The 22149-nt window shown below is 44.9% G+C and overlaps 1 protein-coding gene across 4 annotated transcripts in view; it reads left to right on the plus strand.

Annotated features, from left to right (window-relative positions):
• FGF9 (fibroblast growth factor 9) overlaps nucleotides 1-22149 on the plus strand; it is a 45691-nt gene that overhangs the window by 6309 nt on the left and 17233 nt on the right. For 2 of the 4 annotated variants that reach the window (XR_014156164.1, XM_081860820.1), the window contains exon 2: nucleotides 14903-15006. Coding sequence is in view for 3 of the 4 variants with exons in the window: in XM_081860820.1 (XP_081716946.1) it covers nucleotides 14903-15006 (104 nt within the window). In the remaining variant the exon portion in view is untranslated. Of the gene's footprint in view, nucleotides 1-13983; nucleotides 14114-14218; nucleotides 14239-14902; nucleotides 15007-22149 lie in introns of those variants that run through there. The other 2 variants (XM_081860821.1, XM_081860822.1) reach the window with 2 other exon arrangements.

Raw genomic sequence — 22149 nt, forward strand, 5'->3', positions numbered from 1 at the left:
GGACCCTCTATAAACGATCGCTTTCCCATTATTTTTAAAAAGAACGGTGCATAGATCCCCGGCGGAGCGCGGGCGCCTCCGCTCCCCAGGTGTCGTCACGCGCCGGCAGCTGCGTGTCCTCGAGCGACGTGCTGCTGCTGCAGAGGGTCCTTGCAGCGCCCGCTTGCAGTGCACCTGACGAGTCTCGGGGCTGCAATCCCGAGGCACGCTGAGCTGTGGAGCAAGCCCTGCTTTCCAGTTCATTTATATATCTATCCATTGCATAGGATCCGGCTGCTGCAGCGTCATACTCCCCCCCGCCCCCCTCTACTTCCCAGGCTGCTGTAAAAAATCCTGTTCTGCTGCTGCTGCTGCAGAGAATGACTCGGATAAGCAAGAGGAGCGGGACCTGCAGCACTAAAGCAGCTTCTTCGGGCGCATCCTGCAGAGAAAGGAGAGCGGACCCCCCCCTTCCTTTGTCCAGCACCTCCTGCTCCCCCACCTGGCCGAGGCCTCTGGAAAACGCAAGGGGTAAAATGTAGCAGCCTTAGGACCCGGGAGGGTAAAGGCAGGCAAGCCCCTCCCTCTGGGGAATGACCCCGCTTCATTGTACAATGTCATTGCAATCTTTAAAACCGATTTCTGCCTTCTCCTTTCTCACCGCCCCCCAACGCCCTTCTGCTTAGTGGGTAGGAGTGAAAATGCAGCTTGCACTCTTCTTCTGTTGGTGCCCCCCCCCCCCAGTAGCTGGGGCAACCCAGGCAGATGGGTGGGGTACAAATAATAAGACTGTTTGATAAACTTTTAGCCTGCTCTACCTTGCAAGGTGTTTGGGAGTAGCTTGCACAATTCCTTTTTTAAGGACTTGTGAGGTCAGTTAAACTGAGTGAGGCCCAAGGTCACCCAGTCAGCTTTGTAGCTCAGGGAAGAATATTTGAATCCAGGTCTCCTAGTCTAGGAATACCAGTCACTGCACAATGCCATCAGAGGCTTTCTTCGATTAGCACTCAGTTCTTTACACCAGGGTTGGAGAAACCTGCAGCCCTCCAGATGGTGTAGGACTACAACTCCCATCAGCCCCTGTCAGCATGGGCAGTGGCCAGGGATTAGGGCGGCCGTAGTCCAGCAACATTTGAAGGGCTACAAGTCCCCTACCCCTGCTGTACATGGTTTTCAGTTTTCAACATTTATAGAGCGCTTGCTTTTCAGAGCTCTTCTTTAGCACAGCCAACCTTACAAGGTAGGTCATTAATTCCCAGTTTTATAGGTGGCGTGTCCACTTATAAAACTGGCAACTGGAACATGTACAGAAGAGGGTGGCCAAGATGATAAAGGGTCTGGAAACCAAGCCGTGTGAGGAATGGTTGAGGGAGATGGTTGTGTTTAGCCGGGAGAAGAGGGGACTGAGAGGAGATACGATAGCCATCCTCAAAAGGTCTAAAGGCTGTCACATGGAGACTGAAGCAAGCTTGTTTTCTGCTGCTCTGGAGGGTAGGACCCAAACCAAACCAAAGTTAGAAGAAATGTGATTCCGACTAAACATCAGCAAGAACTTTCTGACGGAGATGTTTGACAGTGGAACAGACTCCAAAGAGAGGTGATGGACTCTCCTTCCTTGGAGGTTTATAAGCAGAGGTCATGCATGATCCAGTTGAGATTCCTTCATGGCTGAAGGTTGGACTAGATGACCATGGGGGCACCCTCCAACTCTACAATTCTATAGTTCAGTCTAACATTTTAGCCTCTAAGCTTTAAACTTATTATTAAACAAATTATTTTGCATCAACAATGCTGCTAAGCCAGACCGTTTCCTCTCCCAAGTCTTTTTAGTGTAGCCTTAACCCAGGAACTTTGAATGGGACTGAGTATGTCTGAAAGGACAAAGGGAATGTCTACCTATTTTCACTCTACCTATTTTGCTTTAACAAACTATTCCCTCCAAACACCTATCATATTCTACATGGACAGATGTTTCTGGAATCCCATCAGCTCTGGCCAATTTGGCCTGTGGCAAGGGATGATGGGAGTTGTATTCCAATAGGCTCCTGAGAGCTACAGGTCCCTCCACCCCTGCTCTAGAGGAACCCTGTATGCAGATGGAGCAGACTCAATAGGGAGCTGGTTTAGCCCTTAAGCGCAGTGCTTTTCATTCAACTGATGGCTGCCATTCTGCTGCCTCCTCTGGGCACTGGTGCAGCAAAAGCAGAATCTACCCTCCGCCTCTGGTCCTGAGTCCGTACTAGGTGCTGGGTGCATGTGCAATATACGAGATCCAGTGTGGAAGTGTTGGAAGTTTCACAGGGTGACCTTGGACATGGCATGTTCTCTTACACCAGGCTTCCTCAAACTCGGCCCTCTGGATGTTTTGAGACTACAATTCCCATCATCCCTGACCACTGGTCCTGCTAGCTAGGGATCATGGGAGTTGTAGGCCAAAAGCATCTGGAGGGCGGAGTTTGAGGAAGACTGTCTTTATGCTAACCTACCTCCTAGAGTTGTTGTGAGGATAAAAGGGGTGAGCAGCATGTAATGTCGCCTTGATCTCTTTGGAGGAATGGGGCCATATTTGCCCCATTCAAACTGTCCCCGTATATATATTTATATATGCACACACCTCTGCTTGCTCTGATGATGCCCAAAACTTGGCACTTGTGTGTATAGCACTTGTGCTTTCTGTAGCGCTACAATTTTCTTCAATAAAAGGCGCCAGCTAACTTTCATAGCCTCGTGCTGCTCTGGAATAGGAGCCAGCCCTTTGGAGAGGGGGCGATTGGCAATTAAATACCCTGTTAGCTTCAGGGAGAGAGAGTTTGCCTTACCTGCTCCTCCAGGTAAAAATCCCTGGACGGGAGAGAACTCATCCTATATGATGGCAAGGAAAAGTGATGCAAAAGCTCTCACCTGCACAATGTCCTTCTCCTGCAGTCTGTGACCTTCCATGCGTAGCTTGTGACTCCAGCTCCGTTTGCACGTAGGTGATGATGCAGCAGCAACAGCCTCCTTGCAAAGGCTGGGGGGGGGGAGCTGAGTCCTGCTGCTGCAGATGAATTGCAGTAGCTGTTTCATAGGTGGTGGGCAGGCACTCTTCATTTAAGTCTTTAGAAAGTGCCTCCTGTGGCTGGTAATGCAAAATAGGATCACAGCCATCACTGGCAGGATATTTTTGTTTCAGCAAGCTGGGGATGCCCAGTTATGATTTTCCTAAATTTGGGCAGCATAGGTTGGCCGTTGAACAAATACTTTTTTGAGTCTGTGCACAAACTAATAAATTTTATTATGGCATTAGATTTGGTGGACTAATGCCCACTGCGTCATATGCATGTGTTAAGAGCTTGTGTTTTATTCTGTTTTTATTGTGTGCACCACTTTGATGATTTTATGTTGTGAAGCGGTCCATAAATTTTAATTGCCACCACCACCATCAGTAGGGGTGGAAGGGGCCCATGACTTGTAACTTCAGTCCTTTTTACTCCTTTCTGAACTGACCTTGCTAGAGTACTCATTAGTTTGTGATTTCTGTAATTTGAAGTTAGAGAGAATGCTTTTGAATTTCAGCTTATCTGGGCTTATGGCAAGGTGTCAACAGGGCCGATGATCTTCTAATTTTGCATATTAAGTGCATGTGCATATGCAAAGTGAGGCCTAATGGATTTAATAGTATATATCCAGGATGCAAATTCTGTCCCTTTGTTCTACATCAACTCAGGCTTCTTGCTGCTTTTACTATTTTTTATTCTATTCAATTATTCCTATTTATGCTATTTCTATAGCAATAGGGTTTTGGTTTTGTTTCTTAAATAATGGCAACAGATGACCTTTCAACCTGATGAGAACCCAGGGCCCAATATTCCCTTGCACCTATTGCACCCCCTAGAAAATCAGCCTGAGGCTCAAAGTTAACTTACAACAGCATTCTAACATTCAAAGGTCTGTGTGGATGTTAATTGGACAATGGAGGCTTGTATTGAGGTGTTATAACTCATCCCATTCCCCAAACCTATGTCAACTAACAAAATAAAAACAGCATACCAATGTATGATATTGAAACCAAATAATACTATTCATGTGCGTTTGGTTGGAAATGATTTCCCCTGCTTTCAGTCAGGCTTATTCCTTATGAGTGTGTTTCGGACTGCAACCTAACTCAGACTTGCATCCCAGCTTCATCTTAAGCCCATTAAACTCGGTGGGACTGCCATTTGCTTCCTAATAAGTTACTTTGCAACCTTTAAAAATACCAAAAACAACAACTCTCCAATGTCTGCTGGCTTCACTTTGACCCCGTTGCCAAAGCCAACCCAAACAGGAAGAGCTTCGAAGAGATATTTTAGTGCATCTCTAAAGGACCAGCCACCAAGAACACCTTGTTTTGAAGCAGGCTCGATAGTATTGCTAAGAAGGCTCCCTTGAACTAAGGACTTGCAGTGGGATGCAGATTGCAATGTCTATCTGCCAAGAAATCCCTCTATGCTCGTGGCTAACCTCCCCCATGCATGGATGTGTGTGTTGTGGTCACATGTGTTTTCTCTCTCTGCTTGGCTTGTAGAAGAATCAGTCTGGATGGCACAGTAGCTATAGCTCCAAGGCAGCAGGTTGGATCCAGCAAAGTTATATCCAACTAAGCAAGTCAATGTTAGTTACGTAATTTCAGTGAGCTTCTTTTAGTGCAAATGGAGCCAGTGATAACGGCTCTATACCACAGTGTTGGTTGGTTTCTCTCTCCATCGGGCTTTTCACTTCCATCACAGGTGATGTGGGTGGCGCTGCGGTCTAAACCACCGAGCCTCTTGGGCTTGCCGATCTGAAGGTCGGCGGTTCGAATCCCTACCATGGGGTGAGCTCCCATTGCTCTGTCCCAGCTCCTGCCAACTTAGCAGTTCGAAAGCATGCCAGTGCAAGGAGATAAATAGGTACCACTGTGGCGGGAAGGTAAATGGCGTCTCCGTGCGCTCTGGTTTCCGTCATGGTGTTCTGTTGCTCCAGAAGCAGTTTAGTCATGCTGGCCACATGACCCGGAAAGCTGTCTATGGACAAACGCTGGCTCCCTCAGCCTGAAAGCGAGATGAGTGCCACACCCCATAGTCGCCTTTGACTGGACTTAAGCGTCCAGGGGTCCTTTACCTTTACCTTTTACTCCAGTGTTGCATTTGAACAGTTGCACTGGCGTATCTACTAGTGTGAAAGCACAGGAGGGGCTTCCACCATAACCATATTTGTAAATATCTTCTCAAGGCCATTAGTCCAACCAAATGCCCTGAAAGTAGGTCTCCAGCCCCTTATGCCACCCCAAGACTACAAAAAACAAAACTTGAAGGTTCATCCCCCCCCCCCCAAACTAGTCACTGCAGGAACTGTCAAGAGAGAAATAGGTAATATCGACAAAAAATAGTTCCCCCCCCAAATAATACAAAATTAGGAATTTGGCAAAAGGAAACACTCCCCACCCCAACAGTGCATGGTTAAACTATGGAATTTTCTTCTCCTGTAATGATGGCCACTGACTTTCATGTCTTCAAAAGGGGATTAGACATATTTGTGGGGCATAAGGCCAGGGCATTTTTTTCCCAGTTGGAACTCACTGGAACTCAGTTCTGGCACCTCTCAGGTGGGCGCCATTGCTATTTTAAGAGAACGAGGGAGGTGTTTGTGGTGAATCCTCACAAAGCTACAGTTACCAGAATCCTTCACAAACTGCAGTTTCCAGGCTTCTTTGGGGGAAGCCATGACCGTTAAAGTCATATCTGAGTGCTTTAAATGCATGATGTGGGTGCGAGTTGCTAGAGCAGAGAGGGCTCATGCCTTCATGCCCCACTGTAGGCTTCCCAGAAGTATTTTATTGACTAGATAAGCCTTTAATCTGGTTCAGCAGAGCTCTTCTTATGTGCATTTTGCAAGCTTTTTAATTCTCAGTATGTATCCAGTCCCATAAACATTGCTGCCTCTTATACTCAGCCTAAATAAAATGTGTTCCTTTTTTATTCAGTGCATTCATACACCACCTTTCCAAGGAGCTCGAGTTGTAGTACGTGGTTCTCCCCCTCTCCCTTTAATCCCCACAACGACCCTATGAGGTAGGTTAGGCTGGGAGGCAGTACCTGGACAAAGGTCACATCCAGCGAGTTTCATGGCTGAGTGGGGATTTGAACTCTGGTTTCCCAGGTCCTACATACATTTTTGTGCAGCTCTGCACATAACATCTCTCAGTAAGTTATTTGTTTCCTATTCCTCGCTGGAGCTCATCTGAAGAAGAAGCCACTGAGAGCCAGTGTGGTGTAGTGGTTAAGAGCCGTAGTCTCGTAATCTGGGGAACCAGGTTCGCGTCTCCGCTCCTCCACATGCAGCTGCTGGGTGACACTTCTCTGAAGTCTCTCAGCCTCACTCACCTCACAGAGTGTTTGTTGTGGGGGAGGAAGGGAAAGGGGAATGTTTGCCGCTTTGAGACTCCTGAAGGGGAGTGAAAGGCGGGATATCAAATCCAAACTCTTCTTCTTCTTTTTCTTCTTCTTCCTATTCCTCGCTGGAGCTCATCTGAGACTGAGCCGGCTGAGATGTTTTGTTAGTTCTGTCCTGAGCCGCCAGCAGCTCTTGCAGCTCACAGTGCAACCTTGTGCCTCCAGCAGATATGGAGACACCTGGGAATGGCTGCTGAGTCAGCACTTAGCATCACTAAGTGGATTTGATAGTTTTGGTACTTGGGTACTCGCTTAGGAGCTTGCTCTAGGTGAGTGGGCAAGTGGCAAACTGCAGTTCTGCCCTTGTTTTCCCCAAACACTGGTAATCTGCAGCCATAGAAGGTGTGCACACAACAAATTTAAAGCACGTGATGTTCCCCTAAGAAATATTGGGAACTGTAGTTTACCCCTCAGAGTGCTGCAGTTCCCAGCACCCTTAACAAATCACAGTTCCCAGGATTATTTTGGGCCGCTTTTAAGTGTGATTTAACTGTAGTGTGTGTGTGTGTGTGTGTGTGTGTGTGTGTGTGAATGTAACCATAGTCGTGTCACCTGCAGAAGCACTTTCTTTCTTTGCTGAGTGTGCAGCTGTTTCACTGGGATTTAAACTACAGCTGTTCCTTTCCCTCCTCCCCTCCCTTCTGATCAGGGGCTGTTCCATATTGCCTTGTATTGAGTGACGGCCCATGGAAGACGCCGCCTGTGAAAAAGGAACTTTGTCTATGATTGAAGGGGCTCTGCTTGAGAATTGTTTTCTTGGCTCCCTTTGAAATATCCCGGGGAAATTGAAGCCCGTTAAACTCCAGATTGCAACTGGTCAGATGCAAACCCTTGAAGGGGTCCAGCAGTGAATGGCCAGTGTGAGTACTGGTGTATCTTGCGTGTCTGGTTAGAGAACACTGGCAGTCTAATGACCCATTCCTGAATCTCTTGCCAGCTGATGTATGGGAAATGACGGTTCAGCAACCTGATTGCAATATTTCTTGCAGCAGGATCGTACAACAATCCAGTGCAGTGTTGCAAACCATGATATGGCTGTATGCACCCCAGTATCTGAGCAAAATGAGAGATTTCGGGGTGCCAGCACATACTTTGGCTGGAGTTTTCCTAGAATGAAGGTCACCAGAGACTGTGGTGTCTTTTATTTACATTTATTTACGTAGAGCCTAGGACTTGCTGATCAGAAGGTCGGCGGTTTGAATCCCCGCGACGGGGTGAGCTCCCGTTGCTCGGTCCCTGCTCCTGCCAACCTAGCAGTTTGAAAGCACCTCAAAGTGCAAGTAGATAAATAGGTACCACTCTGGCGGGAAGGTAAACAGCGTTACCGTGTGCTGCTCTGGTTCGCCAGAAGTGGCTTAGTCATGCTGGCCACATGACCTGGAAGCTGTAAGCAGGCTCTCTCGGCCAATAAAGTCGGACACAACTGGACCTAATGGTCAGGGGTCCCCTTTACCTATTTATGTAGAAAAGTACATACCACCCTCTCATAAAATATCAGAGCAGGGTACAGTGGTACCTCGGGTTACATACGCTTCAGGTTACATATGCTTCAGGTTACATACTCCGCTAACCCAGAAATAGTACCTGGGGTTAAGAACTTTGCTTCAGGATGAAAACAGAAATTGTGCTCTGGCAGTGCGGCAGCAGTGAGAGGCCCCATTAGCTAAAGTGGTGCTTCATGTTAAGAACAGTTTCAGGTTAAGAACGGACCTCCAGAACGAATTAAGTACTTAACCCGAGGTACCACTGTACAGCGATATACAACCACAAAAAGCAGTATGCTTATATATATATATAAACATTGGAAAGAACTTTCTTACACTAAGCTGTTCAACACTGGAACGGTCTCACTCAGAAGGTGGTGGACTCTCCTTCTGTGGAGGTTTTTAAAGCAGAGGTTGGATGAGCTCTGCCATCCATGGAAGACTTCATTGAGATTACTGCATTGCAGGGGGTTGGACTAGATGATGCTTGGGGCCCCTTCCAACTCTGCGATTCGATGATATCACACACACACACACACACACACACACACACACACAGAGGCTGAACATATTATGGAAGAGCTCCAACAGTTTTTTGGGGGTGGGGTGGGGATGTTAAAGCCAGAGTGTTGAATTCAGCACAGAGAACAAGACAAGGCCCCTTTATCTTATCTGGGAGCATCTTCATAGAATTTCAGAACTGTACAGGTTCCTGAGGGTCATTTGTCAAGCTTTCTGTAATGCAGGGATAAGTAAGTATGGCAGCTGCTAGTTTGTATGGCAGCCTTTATCCTTGGGTCCTGCAAAGAGTTGCTTAGCAGACTTGGCAAGAGCCATTGGCAAAGAGGCTTGTTTGACCGCTTAAGCAGTCTCTCTGTCTACAGAATGCCATCTTCCAGATATAAAGCCACAGGCTGGGAGTGGCTCCAAAGACGACATACAAACCAGCCCTGCCAATCCTATAACAACATTACCCTGGAGCTGGAACTATCAGGGTCATATTCAGTAGTGCGTACTAGTTCGGGTTTTAAAGCAATCAGGGGAAATGAACGAAATCCTGCAAAGTGCAATGGGTTGGCCAGTTGGCTAGTTGATAGCATGTTAGGAATGTCATTGTGTATGGCGTATGCCTTGTCACTTTGGCTCTAGTGGCAAAGTTATGTTTGATCTTTGCAAATGAAACATTATCCTGGATTGCATGCTTACAAGCCTTTGAGTGTTAGAGGATTTGGAGAGGCAGGATACAAACCTTAGCAATCCGTGAAGTTAGCATATGATTCAGCCCTTAGACCAGAGGTTTTCAGCATTTTTGAGTCCATGGCTCCCTTGACCAACAACTTTCTTTCTGCAGCACCCCTGTGGGGCTCGGGAACCTAGTTATGTCACCCCTTGCCTACAAAGTTGGCAGCTCCTCACCCTTTTTCAAACACCTTCCCTTGTGAAGTGTTTCCTCAGACTCCTCTCCTCTTCCCTCTCCTTGGGAGTCCTCTGGGTAGCTGCATCTTTTGCCCCTGGTTCTCTGAGCTGTACTCCCTGCCCCAAAGAGATGTGCTTCCTTCCACTGCCCCACAGGGGCCTGGGAAGCACCCCCTGGCCAGCCTCAGAGGCACCATTCGCCTGGGGAGCTTGTAGCCAGGGCTGCTGCAACAAACAGCTGTGCAAGCCTTTGGGAGGCAGAGACACAAGAAGGCATCAGAGGAGAGAAGGAAGGGAGGGAGGGAGGGAGGGAGGGAGGAAAGAAAGAAAAAAGAAAGAGGGACAGATGTCAGTGTTGTCCGTGGCACCCCTGACCATCATTCAAGGCACCTGAGGGTGCCACGGTACACTGGTTGAAAACCACAGCCTTAGACTGTATGTGCTACTATTAACTGAATGAGCACATTATTTATGTCCTGGAAACATTCAAAAGTGCCTTGAATTAAACAATACATCCGCTGACTTGGCAAAATTCATATTATGGACAGTGGGCACGATCCAGAGTGATTTGCGCTTTGATTTATGTAAGGTTCAGATGTGTCTCTGGATAGTTTTCCCTAAGGGAGTGTGCCAAGCAAAGAGTAATAAAACTGAAGCATTTCCTATTGTAAACATGTAAACTCAGTTGTTTGTGGGTTTCACAGACTTCTCAAGAACACAACCGATTTGAAAAAATCAGCTACAGGGCTAGCAGCATTTTACTTTCAGGTGGTCAGCAGTGTGTGACCCGGCCATCTGAAATTGGAGTAGCAATTTCACTCCCAATTTACTTTTACACCAGAATGAAAGATACCAGGTTTATAAACCCAGAGCCTACAATATTGGACAATAGGCACATAACCTAAGAATTGGCCTCTCTTAAAATTGCTTGGTGATTATATGTACACAGGGGTAACTTGATAGTTTGGTGAAAGTTTTACAGTTTTACAAGATTTTGAGCCCTGATTATGTAGCTCTGAACATGGTGAAAGCTTTGCAATGGGCTGTTTGTATCAGATACTGTACTAGAAGTATTGCACCTAGCAGAAGAATGCTGATTTTTTTGTTCTGTTTTATTACTTCGTAAGAATGCAAACAATTTAAAATGGGCAGATTGCCTTTTACTAAACTGGAGTTATCAATGCAGTGATGAGTAAAATATACAGCAATAATCAATAGTGTTCTCTTAGACTAGCAAGTGGGTCACAAAGCCTGTGCAAGCGGGCTTTGGGCTTTATAAACAAGCTCAAAATAATTATTGCTTGCAATCCTTAACTGACATGATGAATATCTCTTACAGCTTTTTGTTTAGTTGGCTTGTTATAATGCTGTCTTGACACTTGCTGCAATAAATCAGTGAATTTTTGACTTGCAGGCCACCATATTAAAAAGTTTGGGAACCACTGCCTTAGAGAAAGGTACAACAGTACTCATCTTTGCGATCTTGGTTACAAAACTATATCTTGGCTTCTACCTGTTGTTGATAGATCTATGCTGCTGAGGCTGCTATTGCTATTGCTCCTTTGTGAAAGATGCAAAATGAATCGCTCCATAATCTGTGTAACAGCTTTTCTGTTGGTCACTCCCCCCCCCCCCCGTTTGTCTTCCTCATATATTTGCTTTCATTGGAATACCCTTTCAGATTTCTGCCTGTTACCATTCCATCTTTCTCCTTTGGCTTTCCATTTTTACAACCACACTCTTTCTCTGTTCTTCTCTAACTCATCTTTTGCCTTGTTTTTAAAATAGATTTTGACCTGGTGGCCTCGGGCATTTGTACAACATCCTATCAAGTTTTAGTGGAGCTTTAAACATTTCAATAACAAACAAACAAACAAACAAACAAACAAACATTAATGTAATGTGACGTGCAATAATTGTTTGGGTAACATTTTTAGAGGAGGGTTTAAAGGAGGCCACATCCACTGGTTCACAGATATTCCTGGTAGGACCATGGCCTGAACAAAAACTGGCATTGGGTGAATCTGTCTGAGAAACAGCCATTTTCTCTGTCCCATTCTTTCTCTCAAACTTCTGAGTTTCTCTTCCACCTATAGGGAAAGGGCTGTAGCTCAGTGACAGAGCATCTGATTTGAGTGCAGAAAAGTTGCAGGTTCAATCCCTGGTATTTTTAGGGCTGGGAGTGTCCCCAGTCTGGAACCTTGGACAGCCACTGTCTGTCAGTTTGATGTTACTAAGTTAGATGGACCAATGATCTTGACTCAATATAAAGCAAGTTCCTATGTCCGTTCCTGAAGGTAAGGATAGAGCAGCAGAGAGAAACTGGTGGAATTCTGGTTATTTTGGGCTCTTAACTTTCATCAGCCAAAGTCAACATGGACAGTGGTTGGAGATTATGTGAGTTGGAGCCCAACATCTGGAGGGTCACAGGTTCCCCATGTTTGCCATACCATGTGAGCAGTGTTTGAAATTTGCCAGGTGCATTTTGCACCTGGCTATTGACCACTTGTGACCAAGTGAAGTTGCCCAGGTGCTGGGATGGCGTCTGATGTCTCCGCCATCTGGAAGTGCAGGCCTGGGGAACCTTGGATCTTGCATGTTTTCACACACTGGAACATATCCTGTAGAATTCTATCCTTGATATTTTATCTGCACAATCGGAACAAATTTCAGGAACCAAAAAGTCTTTTGAGCCATCTGACCCCAAAATTGCAACTATACATTCCATTTTTGGTGACTGTAATCTTGGTTTAAGGAGCCATCTGGCACCTAGCTTATATATGTGAGTTTCTAACAATGCATGTGAGATATCTTGATCTTTGATTACACTTGGAAGAATAGTGTATTTTTTTAGAGATTTGTTTGGCAAGACACACTCCTTAGCAATGTTGTCAATCTATATACAACCAGGTTTTGCTGTGTCATCTCTCTCTCTCTCTCTGAGATATGACACAGTAAAACCTGGTTGCTGTTGGTTGCCCATCTGCAAAATCCTTTCATAAGAACATAAGAATGGTTCTGTTGAATCCAGAATCCTGTTTTGCATAGTAGAGGCCTATGAGAAGCTCATAAACAGGCCGTGAACACAAAGACACTTGCTGTTGACTGACATGGACTGACAACACCTGTAAGCTGCTTTGAATTATTTCCATGAATAAAGTGACTAATAAATAACAACAACATCCTTGTAACTGCTGATGTGGACAAATCCTTGCTTTTGGGAGGGGAAAGGAATTGTGTAATATAGGCAATCTGTTCAGTGGAGATGTGGACAAACATGAACTATTAGGGGGGAAAGGTTAATGGTGTAATATGCAAAATCAGATCAGTTGCTATGAGGCAAGTTGACAATTGGTTTGGTAGAAATGGAAAGGTTGCCAAGAGTCTTGCGGAAGGACTGGAGGGGCTGTTTCCTGCAGGGGGCGGGATTGGGAACACGGGCTGAAGGGGGGTCAGTTGGCTGTCTATGAAGGAGTTGGATTAAGCAGTGAAGGAGGAAGAAGGGGAAATATGGAGAAAGAGAGGTGGGCTGTGACTTCAAGGAGACTGTGATAGGTCAATTTAGCAGCAGAGGAGTTGGAGGGAAGGTAGAGAGGGAGGCATGGGTTGAGGGGAATGCTCAGAGAAGACTTGGGCCAGATTTGGCTATTGTGGGAAGTGAGGGAGACAAGGGTTTGGGAATTTGAGAACTGGATGGCAAATATTGGTTACAGACAAACTTTGGACTGTAGGTATCTAGTTTATTTGGGGTGGGGAGTGGGTAGTCTTTATTATTTATAGGTAAATGGGAGATACTGATACCGAGATACTGATATAAAGCCCAACTAGACAATCAGCCAAATCCTAATGGCCTGTTTTATTCCAGGAAAAGGCACTTTTGTTGGTAGGTAATCTGAGGAAGAAGCGGGGAGGGAGTGAGGTGATGCTTATGCATTCGCTGCCCTTTGTTCCCCTGTTCCAAATTGTCCCATCCGCTGCTTCCCTCCCCATGTTTACCTTTTCACACACATAAATAAATGAGGAATTGGACACCTTGCAAGGTTGGGTTGCTAGTGAGTGTGTGGCAGGTGTAATTTGAAGCATAACCATGGATCAAATCCTCTATTCCTACTGCTTCTCCTCCAGATCGACTCATTCTGGGGTGGCTTTTCCTGAAGCAAAAGGGCGGAAGGAACATTGGGACTTGAGCTGTGTACGTGCTGCACCTTTAAAGCACATTTGAAGCACGTTCTTCCCCTCAAAGAATTCTGGGCACTGTAGTTTACCCCTCACAGATACCATTCCCAGCAACTACTGTGCCCAGAATTCTTTGAGGAGAAAAATGTGTTTCGAATGTACTTTAAAGCTATAGCGTGTACCTTTATTGTCCATCGAACCTTAATCACTAAATTAAGGCTCTGCACCAGTTGTGGTAACATAGTAGGTTTATTAAGTTATTAAGGAAGTTTTCTACTGTTCTCTGGCAAGGCTCTTACTACAGGCCTGCAGGAGGATTTCTCCTAGTCTGAGGGAGGGCTGGCTTCAAGGGTCAGCATGGTTGGACACCTGCTGAGAGTTGCTAGGAAATGCCTTTTCACAGCTACAGTTACCTCACAGCAACAGTTATCAGAGTGGCTTAACAGTCAACCCCTCTTCCCAGGAAACTCCGGGAATTTTAGTTCTGTGAAGTGAATAAGGATCTCCTAACAATTCTCAGTACAAACTACAGTTCCCAGGATTCTTTGGGGGGGAAGCCATGGTGTGATACTGCTTTAATCTATACTGCAGATGGGGCAAGCAAAAGTTAGGCAGAGCAGCAGCAGTTGGCATTGAGTGGGCATTGAGGGTTGTTCAATCCCCCTATAGCTGGCACTGGTTGTACTTAACAGGACAATGCCGTTTAATTACAGTTCCTGAACATAATGCAGGTTTCCACATGTGTTTTGTTTTTTTTTTGTTTTTGTTTTGTTTTTTGTGTGTGTGTGTGTGTGTGTGTGTGTGTGTGTATAAAACACATATTTAGAGCAGGGATGGGGAACCTGGTGGCCTGGCAAGGTTAACGTGCCCCTTAGACTGAAGAAACGTTCCTCTCGCCTGATTTTAGACCTGAAGTTGTGTTTTGTAAGCTCCGCGTTCAGTCTTCAACAGATTCTGAGCAATCTTTCGCAGCCGATCACATAAATACCTTTTAAAAAACAACGAGCAGCCTGTAAATAACTTTACAAACCTTTCTGCATGCCCCAGCATGCCAGAGGATTGCTGGAACATTGGGTCTGGTCAGGTACTTGATTGGAAGGACTTAAGAAAAATCTCTTTGAACAAGTAGCCCTCTTTGAAAGGCTGAGCTTTTCATTTGGCACTCCTCTTTCGTCTGCATTGCATAATTTTGGGAGAAAGCTCAGCACTGTTGCCTTTTATATGCTGCGGATGTCTGTATCTCTAATAATTACTCATCTGTTGGCATTTTTCTTTCTGGTGGAAAACATCTGCCATCTTTGTAATGCCACTGAGTCAATTTCAAAGTTGACTCCACAAGTGCTAAATTTGTGAATGGAAATGGTATGGACATTTTTTGTGCGTTGTGTTTTGCAGGTATCCTGGAATTTATCAGTATAGCAGTGGGCCTGGTCAGCATTCGAGGGGTCGACAGTGGACTTTATCTGGGAATGAACGAGAAAGGAGAACTATATGGCTCGGTAAGTTCCTTGTGGTTTTGAAAAATCTTGGCCTCTGTGTTCTTTAAACGTGCTATTATGGTTACTGTGGTCGTTAAATGGCTATCTGCAGCTCCTAGAAGATCATGCACTTGTAAAACAATGCATTGTGCACATTTCTGGTCAAAGGTACTAGAATCCAGTTAAGAAAGATAAATAAGACGCTGTTTCTTAGTTTGACAGATTGATCCTGTGTATTCATTAAATAAACATGAAAGGTGGGATGTACTTGCATTGTCACAACCTGTAGTTTTGTGCTGGTGTGGTAAGCTCACCTAGGATGTTAAGCTGGCACAACACTTTGGATGATACTACTGCTCTCTGCGAATGGCCGCTGTTAACAGATGCGCTCCTGTGCTGTTTTGCAATACTCTTACACGGTATAGTAATCAGCAGAACCAGGCCATGATGGGAGGGTGGGGGTATGTAGTTTGGAAAGGTACATTTCCAAGGCATTCTAGCCACCATGGAACGTTCTGCGGCAGGGGTAGCCAATGTGGTGCCCTCCAGTGTTTTGTACTACAGCTCCCATCATCTGCAGCAATGGTCAGGAATGATGGAGGTTGTAGTCCAAAACATCTGCAGGACGCTGTTGGCTACCTCAAATCTATGGCTATGTTATATTTCTAGAGCCTTGCTTCTGTTCACACATTTTATATGCCAGACTATCAGAAAGAATGAGAAATTCCACTTATTTCATCATGTCAAGGTGCATGTTTGCTTAGCTATCCAGAATATCTTGGAAGTTCTCAAAGCTTGAAGTTATGTCCAGTGTAATTGCTACCTAAGTTGCACAGGAAGGTTTACGCCCATCTATGAAGCCATGGGAAGATATTATAGGATGGTTCTCCTTTGCTCTGGGTTTTTTTAAATAGTCGATTCTATACCGAGGAAGAAGCAGTAGAGTCCATCTGAGGTGAAGGGAACAGAGCACTGGCACCTGCAACTGACAATTAGTATGGATTCTTTCTATTAGTTAGGTCAGGTACGAAAACCTGGAGTTAGGCCTCCATTACCCCTCAGCTGAGATGGCCCAGTATGTTTTCCTTCCTGAGGCAGGACAGCAAATGGCACCCACTAGTTTGTAGTACCCAAGCCTGGTCAAGTTAACTTGGTTCCTCGGCCATCCTGCAAGTCCCTTTCTTCCTCACTTGCAGGAAAGATACAACAGCAATAAATTTCACTAACCCTTCACTTCCCTTTCATGGCACCCAAAATTAGCTGCCTGAGGTGGCTGCTCCACTCTGCCTAATGGTGGGCTTGTCTTTCTCCGGGACAAAAGGATAGCTTCTCTGGCTTCAGTCAGAGGATTTTTGGCTCTGCTACCCACAACCTTAGCCTGGCTTGGACACCCCCTTTTTTTTAACCCTCAGTTTCATTCCTACTTCAGGGTGACATTTAAGAATAGTCATGCATGTCAGCCTACGTAATTCATAAATACGGAAAGATGAGGGGGCCACCAAATGCAGTCATGAAAAGAGGAGACCTCACATACACAAAGGTTGGTTGGCCGAACACGTTTTGAGAACGGGAAGGGATAAGGAGTCTGAGTTGCCTTCATCCACAAAACGATTGGATGCAGCCCTACAAGCCTCAAAAGGCACTTCGAGGCAGCTGCATACGTAAAGAGTCAAAGGATGCTGCATGGAGCCAAAGGATGATCATGAGTTGTACTGGCTGAGCAAGTGTGCTGTATCCTACCACAAAGTCTGAAGGGAAGCTCTGGAAAGCTAATGAGAAGAATTTCGTTGATGCTGTTTTGTGAAGACAGGCAGGATCATACATGGAGAAAAATAGGAACAATAAAACTGAACACATGCTGCCTTAGACCAGATCAGATGGCTGGGCTGTCAGGCTCACTACTGTCCGCTCTTATTGATCATGATTGCCCAAATCTTTGGGTAGGATTCTTTCCAAGCAGTGCTGTCTTTGATCCCCCAAGCTAGAGATTCAGAAGGTTGCACCTGGGCCCTTTTTGGGCCAGTCAGCTCTGGGAGTAGGCACAAATGTCAAGGTGGCCAAGAAGGTCGCCATATGCTCAAATTGTTGTCGCCAACCAGATATCAGCCTTCTCCATCTCATGTTCCATTGATATATTGCTGGCCAGCATCTTGTGCTCAGAAAGGGTTGTGTCCTAATTCAGTGGCATCGTTGGAACTGATGGCACTGGAATACATAAAAACATAAAATAAATGCAGAGGATAAAGCCTAGCTTTGTGAGAATTTGTGTGGGGTGTAAAATAGTGGTGCAGGGTGGAGGGGAGATGGGGAATACACAGTACTGATGGATACCATTTGTGTTATATACAGGGCTTGTTTTGGTAAAAAAATAAAAATAAATGAGGTGCTGGTACTCTTGATAAAAGTGCCGCGGGTGCCATCACAAAATGGCTGCCATGGGCAACAAAAAGAGGTGTTGGTACTCCGTTCCAGTGAGTACTGTCACGAAAGAAGCACAGGTTATATATCACAAATGGTTAAAGATGAAGGACAGAACAAGGAGGGTCTTTCGTTTACGGTGGAATAAGAGAAAGTGAAAGTTATAATACATTAAAGAAGAGCAAGAAGATTCAGTTATGTACCTATTGCACCACAGAAAGTTGTATTACAATGTGATGATATCCAGATCTACAGTATACAGTAACCTGCTGACAGGAGTAGAAAGTTTTTTTAAAAAAGGCTGTCTAATTTTATTAGTCAAAGAAACCATTAACACTACCTTAATTAAACCCTAATTAAGCCTTTAATACTTTTTAAAACTAAAAAGCAGATATTTAAGTGTTCTACAAAGGAAGGCATGAAACTGCATTTTTATACAAACAAAATAGATTTGAAAAGTCGTTAATTTTGTATATGAGCTGGCATTCATCCTTCCTGTGTTAATTTTTGCAATTGATGCTTCTGAGAGCTTTAATGTCATACTGAACTACGGAAGCTTTCTTTTATATAAACTGAAAATTTAACGTACAAGGAGCTAATGAAGTACTTGGCAGCTTTATGTCTGGGGCATAAGCTGTGCTTTTGTGCAATTCCCACTTCCGCTGGCGGGGCTTGCGTAGGAGAAATTCCTGGTGGATTGAACCCCTAGGCTAGCGAGTTGGCTTTGAAAACTGTACACAGAAGATGGGTCTTGCCGTCAGACTGCAACGTGATGAAAAGTGGCTGTGATCTAATTCCATTAGTTCCAGTGAAACATAGCATCTAATATTCATGATCCTTTAGGGCCTTGTTGACACTGGCAAAATTAGTACCCATATTTCAGCAGCTGCCAACAGTAGCGCAAATACTGTTGTGGCCTGGAACCATTTCATTTCCCCCTATCCTTCTGGGTCTTGAGGCATGTGCCAACAAATAAGTGCTCAGGATATTGGGTTGTGCCAACCAGTGTGCTGGTGCAGCCTTGAGGAGCTTGTGCAAAGATGGCATTGCAGGATGCCAAAAGCTAAAGAATTGTTACTGGCTGCTGACATTGCAGTACTAATGTTTGCTAAGTGATAGGCATTCCCCATTTTTTCAGCTTTTGGGGGCGGGGTGTTTTTTTTTTTTTTTTTTTTGCTGTATTATAAACCATATACACTGTAGGCAATTTCCAGAGGCGTTGCCAGGTTAGAATTCAAAGTGCCAACAGACTCTGCTGCTGCAACAGAGTAACCTCTTTCATTTTTTTTTTAAATATAATATTTATTGAAGTTTCAAATAAGACAAATACACAAAAAGACAAAGAAAACACACAAAACAAGTATACTTTCAATCCTTATTTTCTTATACCTTATTTCCCACAACTTCCTCTCGCCTCCCCTTCTTGTATTCCAGTTCCAACTATTATTTCAACAAGTTCTTAAGTTTTTTACCTTATTTCATTGTTATATCAGTCCTTCTACTTAAACCCTTTTTCCAAGGTCAACCCAGATTCCCTTCCACGAATTTCCCAATTTTATATTAATACCAAACCAAAAATACAAAATAAGAAATATATATAAAAAAAGTATTTATACAACCTTTGGATTGATCAAACCCCACCCTCCCTTTCCTGGTTTCGATCCCCAAACCAATGTCCATCAGTCCATATGCTATCAGCCTGGCGATCTCACATCAGAGGCTTTTAAGTCTCTCTCAGTTCCTCTTTGCCGGTTCTTTGGATAGTCCTTCATATTAAAGCCCAAGTCTCGGAGGAGCACAATCCCAAAAAAGTCCATATTTCTTCCGGCCAGGCCTCCATGTTTAGAAGAATTGATAAATTTAAATGTCCCAAGCGCTCGAACATCCATCTTAATCAAATTTGTAATCCACAAGTCTTCAGGTCTCCTTCTAGATAGGTCTCTCCATTCTTCCTTCTCCAATTCAAGCCAAATCTTCATCACCCAGTTCTTATTTTCCTTTGTGGCCTTCCTGCCAGGCCTCTGGCCTTCCTTAGCCTTCTGCAACATTTTAACTCCTCCTTCCTTTCCCTCCAGATCCTCAGATTTCTCTTCCACTTGTTCCACTTTCTCAAGTTTGTCAAGTTTCTTTTCCTGCTCAGCTGCAAAGTCTTTTAATTCCGCTACAGGGGCTTTTGGTTCAAAGACAAAGACTTGAGTCAAGTCCCTTCCATTTCCAGTAAAGTTATTTACTGTTTCATTCAGTCCCATGACCCCTGTAGCCAAAATATTACTTTGTTCTTGAAGCTTTCCCAAGAGATAAAAAGTCTTGTTCAACTCAGTGAGTATTTTTCAACTTCCAGCCATTCTTGCAGTGTCCCAAAACCCCCTCTAGAGGGATTATGGATATTTACTATCCTTCTAATTCCAGTCCCAAAAACAAAATAACTTATTTTTCAACGATTTATAACCAACATGTAACAAATCCAACTGGCAAAGGCAGCAAAAACAATGTTACTTTGTATTCCCCAACTTTGACAGCTACTTTTGACAGCTGTCAAAGTCTTCTGTATCTTTCCAACAGGCTCTCTTGCTGATCACTCCCGGGTCCCGGGGGGTTGCGCAGCTCTCAAAATCCACTCTTATCCTCCAGCAAAATTACTTATACTGTCCAATCGTGAAATTAATGAATTTGTTCCGTTACAATGAGAGATATTCTCTCGACCTTAGTTATTTAGTCCTTGCTTTAAGTTGTCTACCAGAGGGGAAGAAGGACTTCCTTTTTGTATCTTCCCCGGTCGTTCCAAATTCAAAGAAAAAATTTCCTTTTTAAGTCCAATTTCTATATTACTCATGGGTTGTTGCTTTTTAGTCCGAATGTTCTCAGGAAAAAGTCAGCGCTCTCCGTCCATGGCATGCGGCTTCACTCAGCAGGGGAAGCAGAGGACTCTCAGCACCGCGCCGCTCCCGTCCCCCGTTCCGAAGCCTTTAAAAAGGCTCCTTCGCAGGTCGGGGGGCGCAAATGGTGCCCGCCGAGTCACCAAGTCCACAGGCTTCTGCGCCTGTGGTTTCTAAGGGTCCCCGCGTCGCCGGCGCGGCAGAACCCGACCCTGCAGAGCCGATTCCCTCCGGAGCTCGGAGGGAATCCGCCATTAGACGTTGGCGCTAACCCGGAAGTCCCCCAGAGTAACCTCTTTCAAAGTTGTCAATCATGTTTGTCAAGGGTAGCCAAAATGGTGCCCTCCAGGTTTTGTTGGACTACAACTCCCATCAGCCCCAGCAAGTATGGCATAATGGTCAGAGTTGGTGGGAGTTGAAGCCCAAGAGTATCTTGAGAACAAGTGTTGGTTCCCCCTCATATATATAATCTATAGAGAAATCTAAATACAGAGGCTGTTCCTTTGTTTGTTCATTAAATTTGTATATGCCCTTCATCTGTAGCTCTAAGGGCGACTTACAACATAAAATTACAATGTAGAAAACACAAAATACATAATAAAAGTAAAATAAAAGGCAACCCAATGACCCCACCCGCCACCCAACACATGGCCAACACAACACAAGGACTCGATGGCCCTTGTGGTCTCTTCCAACTCTATGATTCTATGACATTTTAAAATGGCATAGGGTATTAATCAGCCAAAAGCCTGGATAAAGAGGAACGCTATATGTATAATGAAGGTGCCAGGCGAGCCTCCCTGGGGAGAGCATTCCACAAACAGGGAGCTACTGCAGAAAAGGCCTCTTCTTGTGTTACCACCCTCTGGACCTCTCATGGAGGAGGCACATGAAGAAGGCCTCAGAGGATGATCTCAGGGTCCATGTTGTCCTTGTTACTGTTATTAATAATAACAGTACCAGGCTAGAAGGCGCCCTAGGCTACAGTATCAGGTTCCAGGTTTGATGTGGGCCTGGGAGAGATGCCTTCATGAATTATTCAGTGTTGCAACATGGCATAGACACACATCCCTGGTGATGTGATCCGACTTGGCTCCCCCCACCCACTGCCCTGATAGGCTGACTGGGCAGTGGCAGGAGCAGGGATCCTAGTGGTCAGGGGCGGACTGTCCAACAGCTGCAGGCTGCCCAATGGCAGGATGTCCCAGGTGTGGCATCAGCAGGAGTTCTGGGCTCAGTTGGCTGGACTTGTGGGTACTGCCTATCTAATTATGCTAGTGGGTTTACACTCAACGTATGTACTGGCTTATGGAAAAGTCTCGTTGCACCAGGAAGTGATCTGATCATGGCACTTCTTTTGTTCCATTGGAACTTAGTGTCAGATCACCCACGTCCACAGAGGTAAACACCAGATCTAAGAAGACATGTCCACAACTATGAGTAGGGCCAGATTTATTCAGGGACAATACCATCTGTGTACAGGGCACTTCACAGAGTAACCCAAGCCAAGCAAAAGTACCTGTGTTGACCATAAGAAAAATTCAAGTATCCACATTAGGGCAATTCTTTTATCCCACTAAATGTTGGACATGCCAAAAAGAAAATAGGTGATTTCCCCTACCCTTATGTGGTGGGAATGTGATTGTCAGAAAATATTGGAAGAAACCAAGTTAAAAAGGTCTTAAGTTATGGAAATCATCTTCAATCACTATTCATTTTATTTAATTATGTGGAAAGCTTGGTGGGACCAGAACATAAATAATTAGTTTCTTATATGTTAAGTGCATATGTGAGGACATTGCTCTTTAAGTCATGGAGGTCAGTGAACATCCATTAAAGAATGGATGAAGAAACTTTGGGAGATTGCTGC

The sequence above is a fragment of the Podarcis erhardii genome (assembly GCF_964252035.2).
Source record: "Podarcis erhardii genome assembly, chromosome: 4".
In the NCBI taxonomy this organism is placed as follows: domain Eukaryota; kingdom Metazoa; phylum Chordata; class Lepidosauria; order Squamata; family Lacertidae; genus Podarcis; species Podarcis erhardii.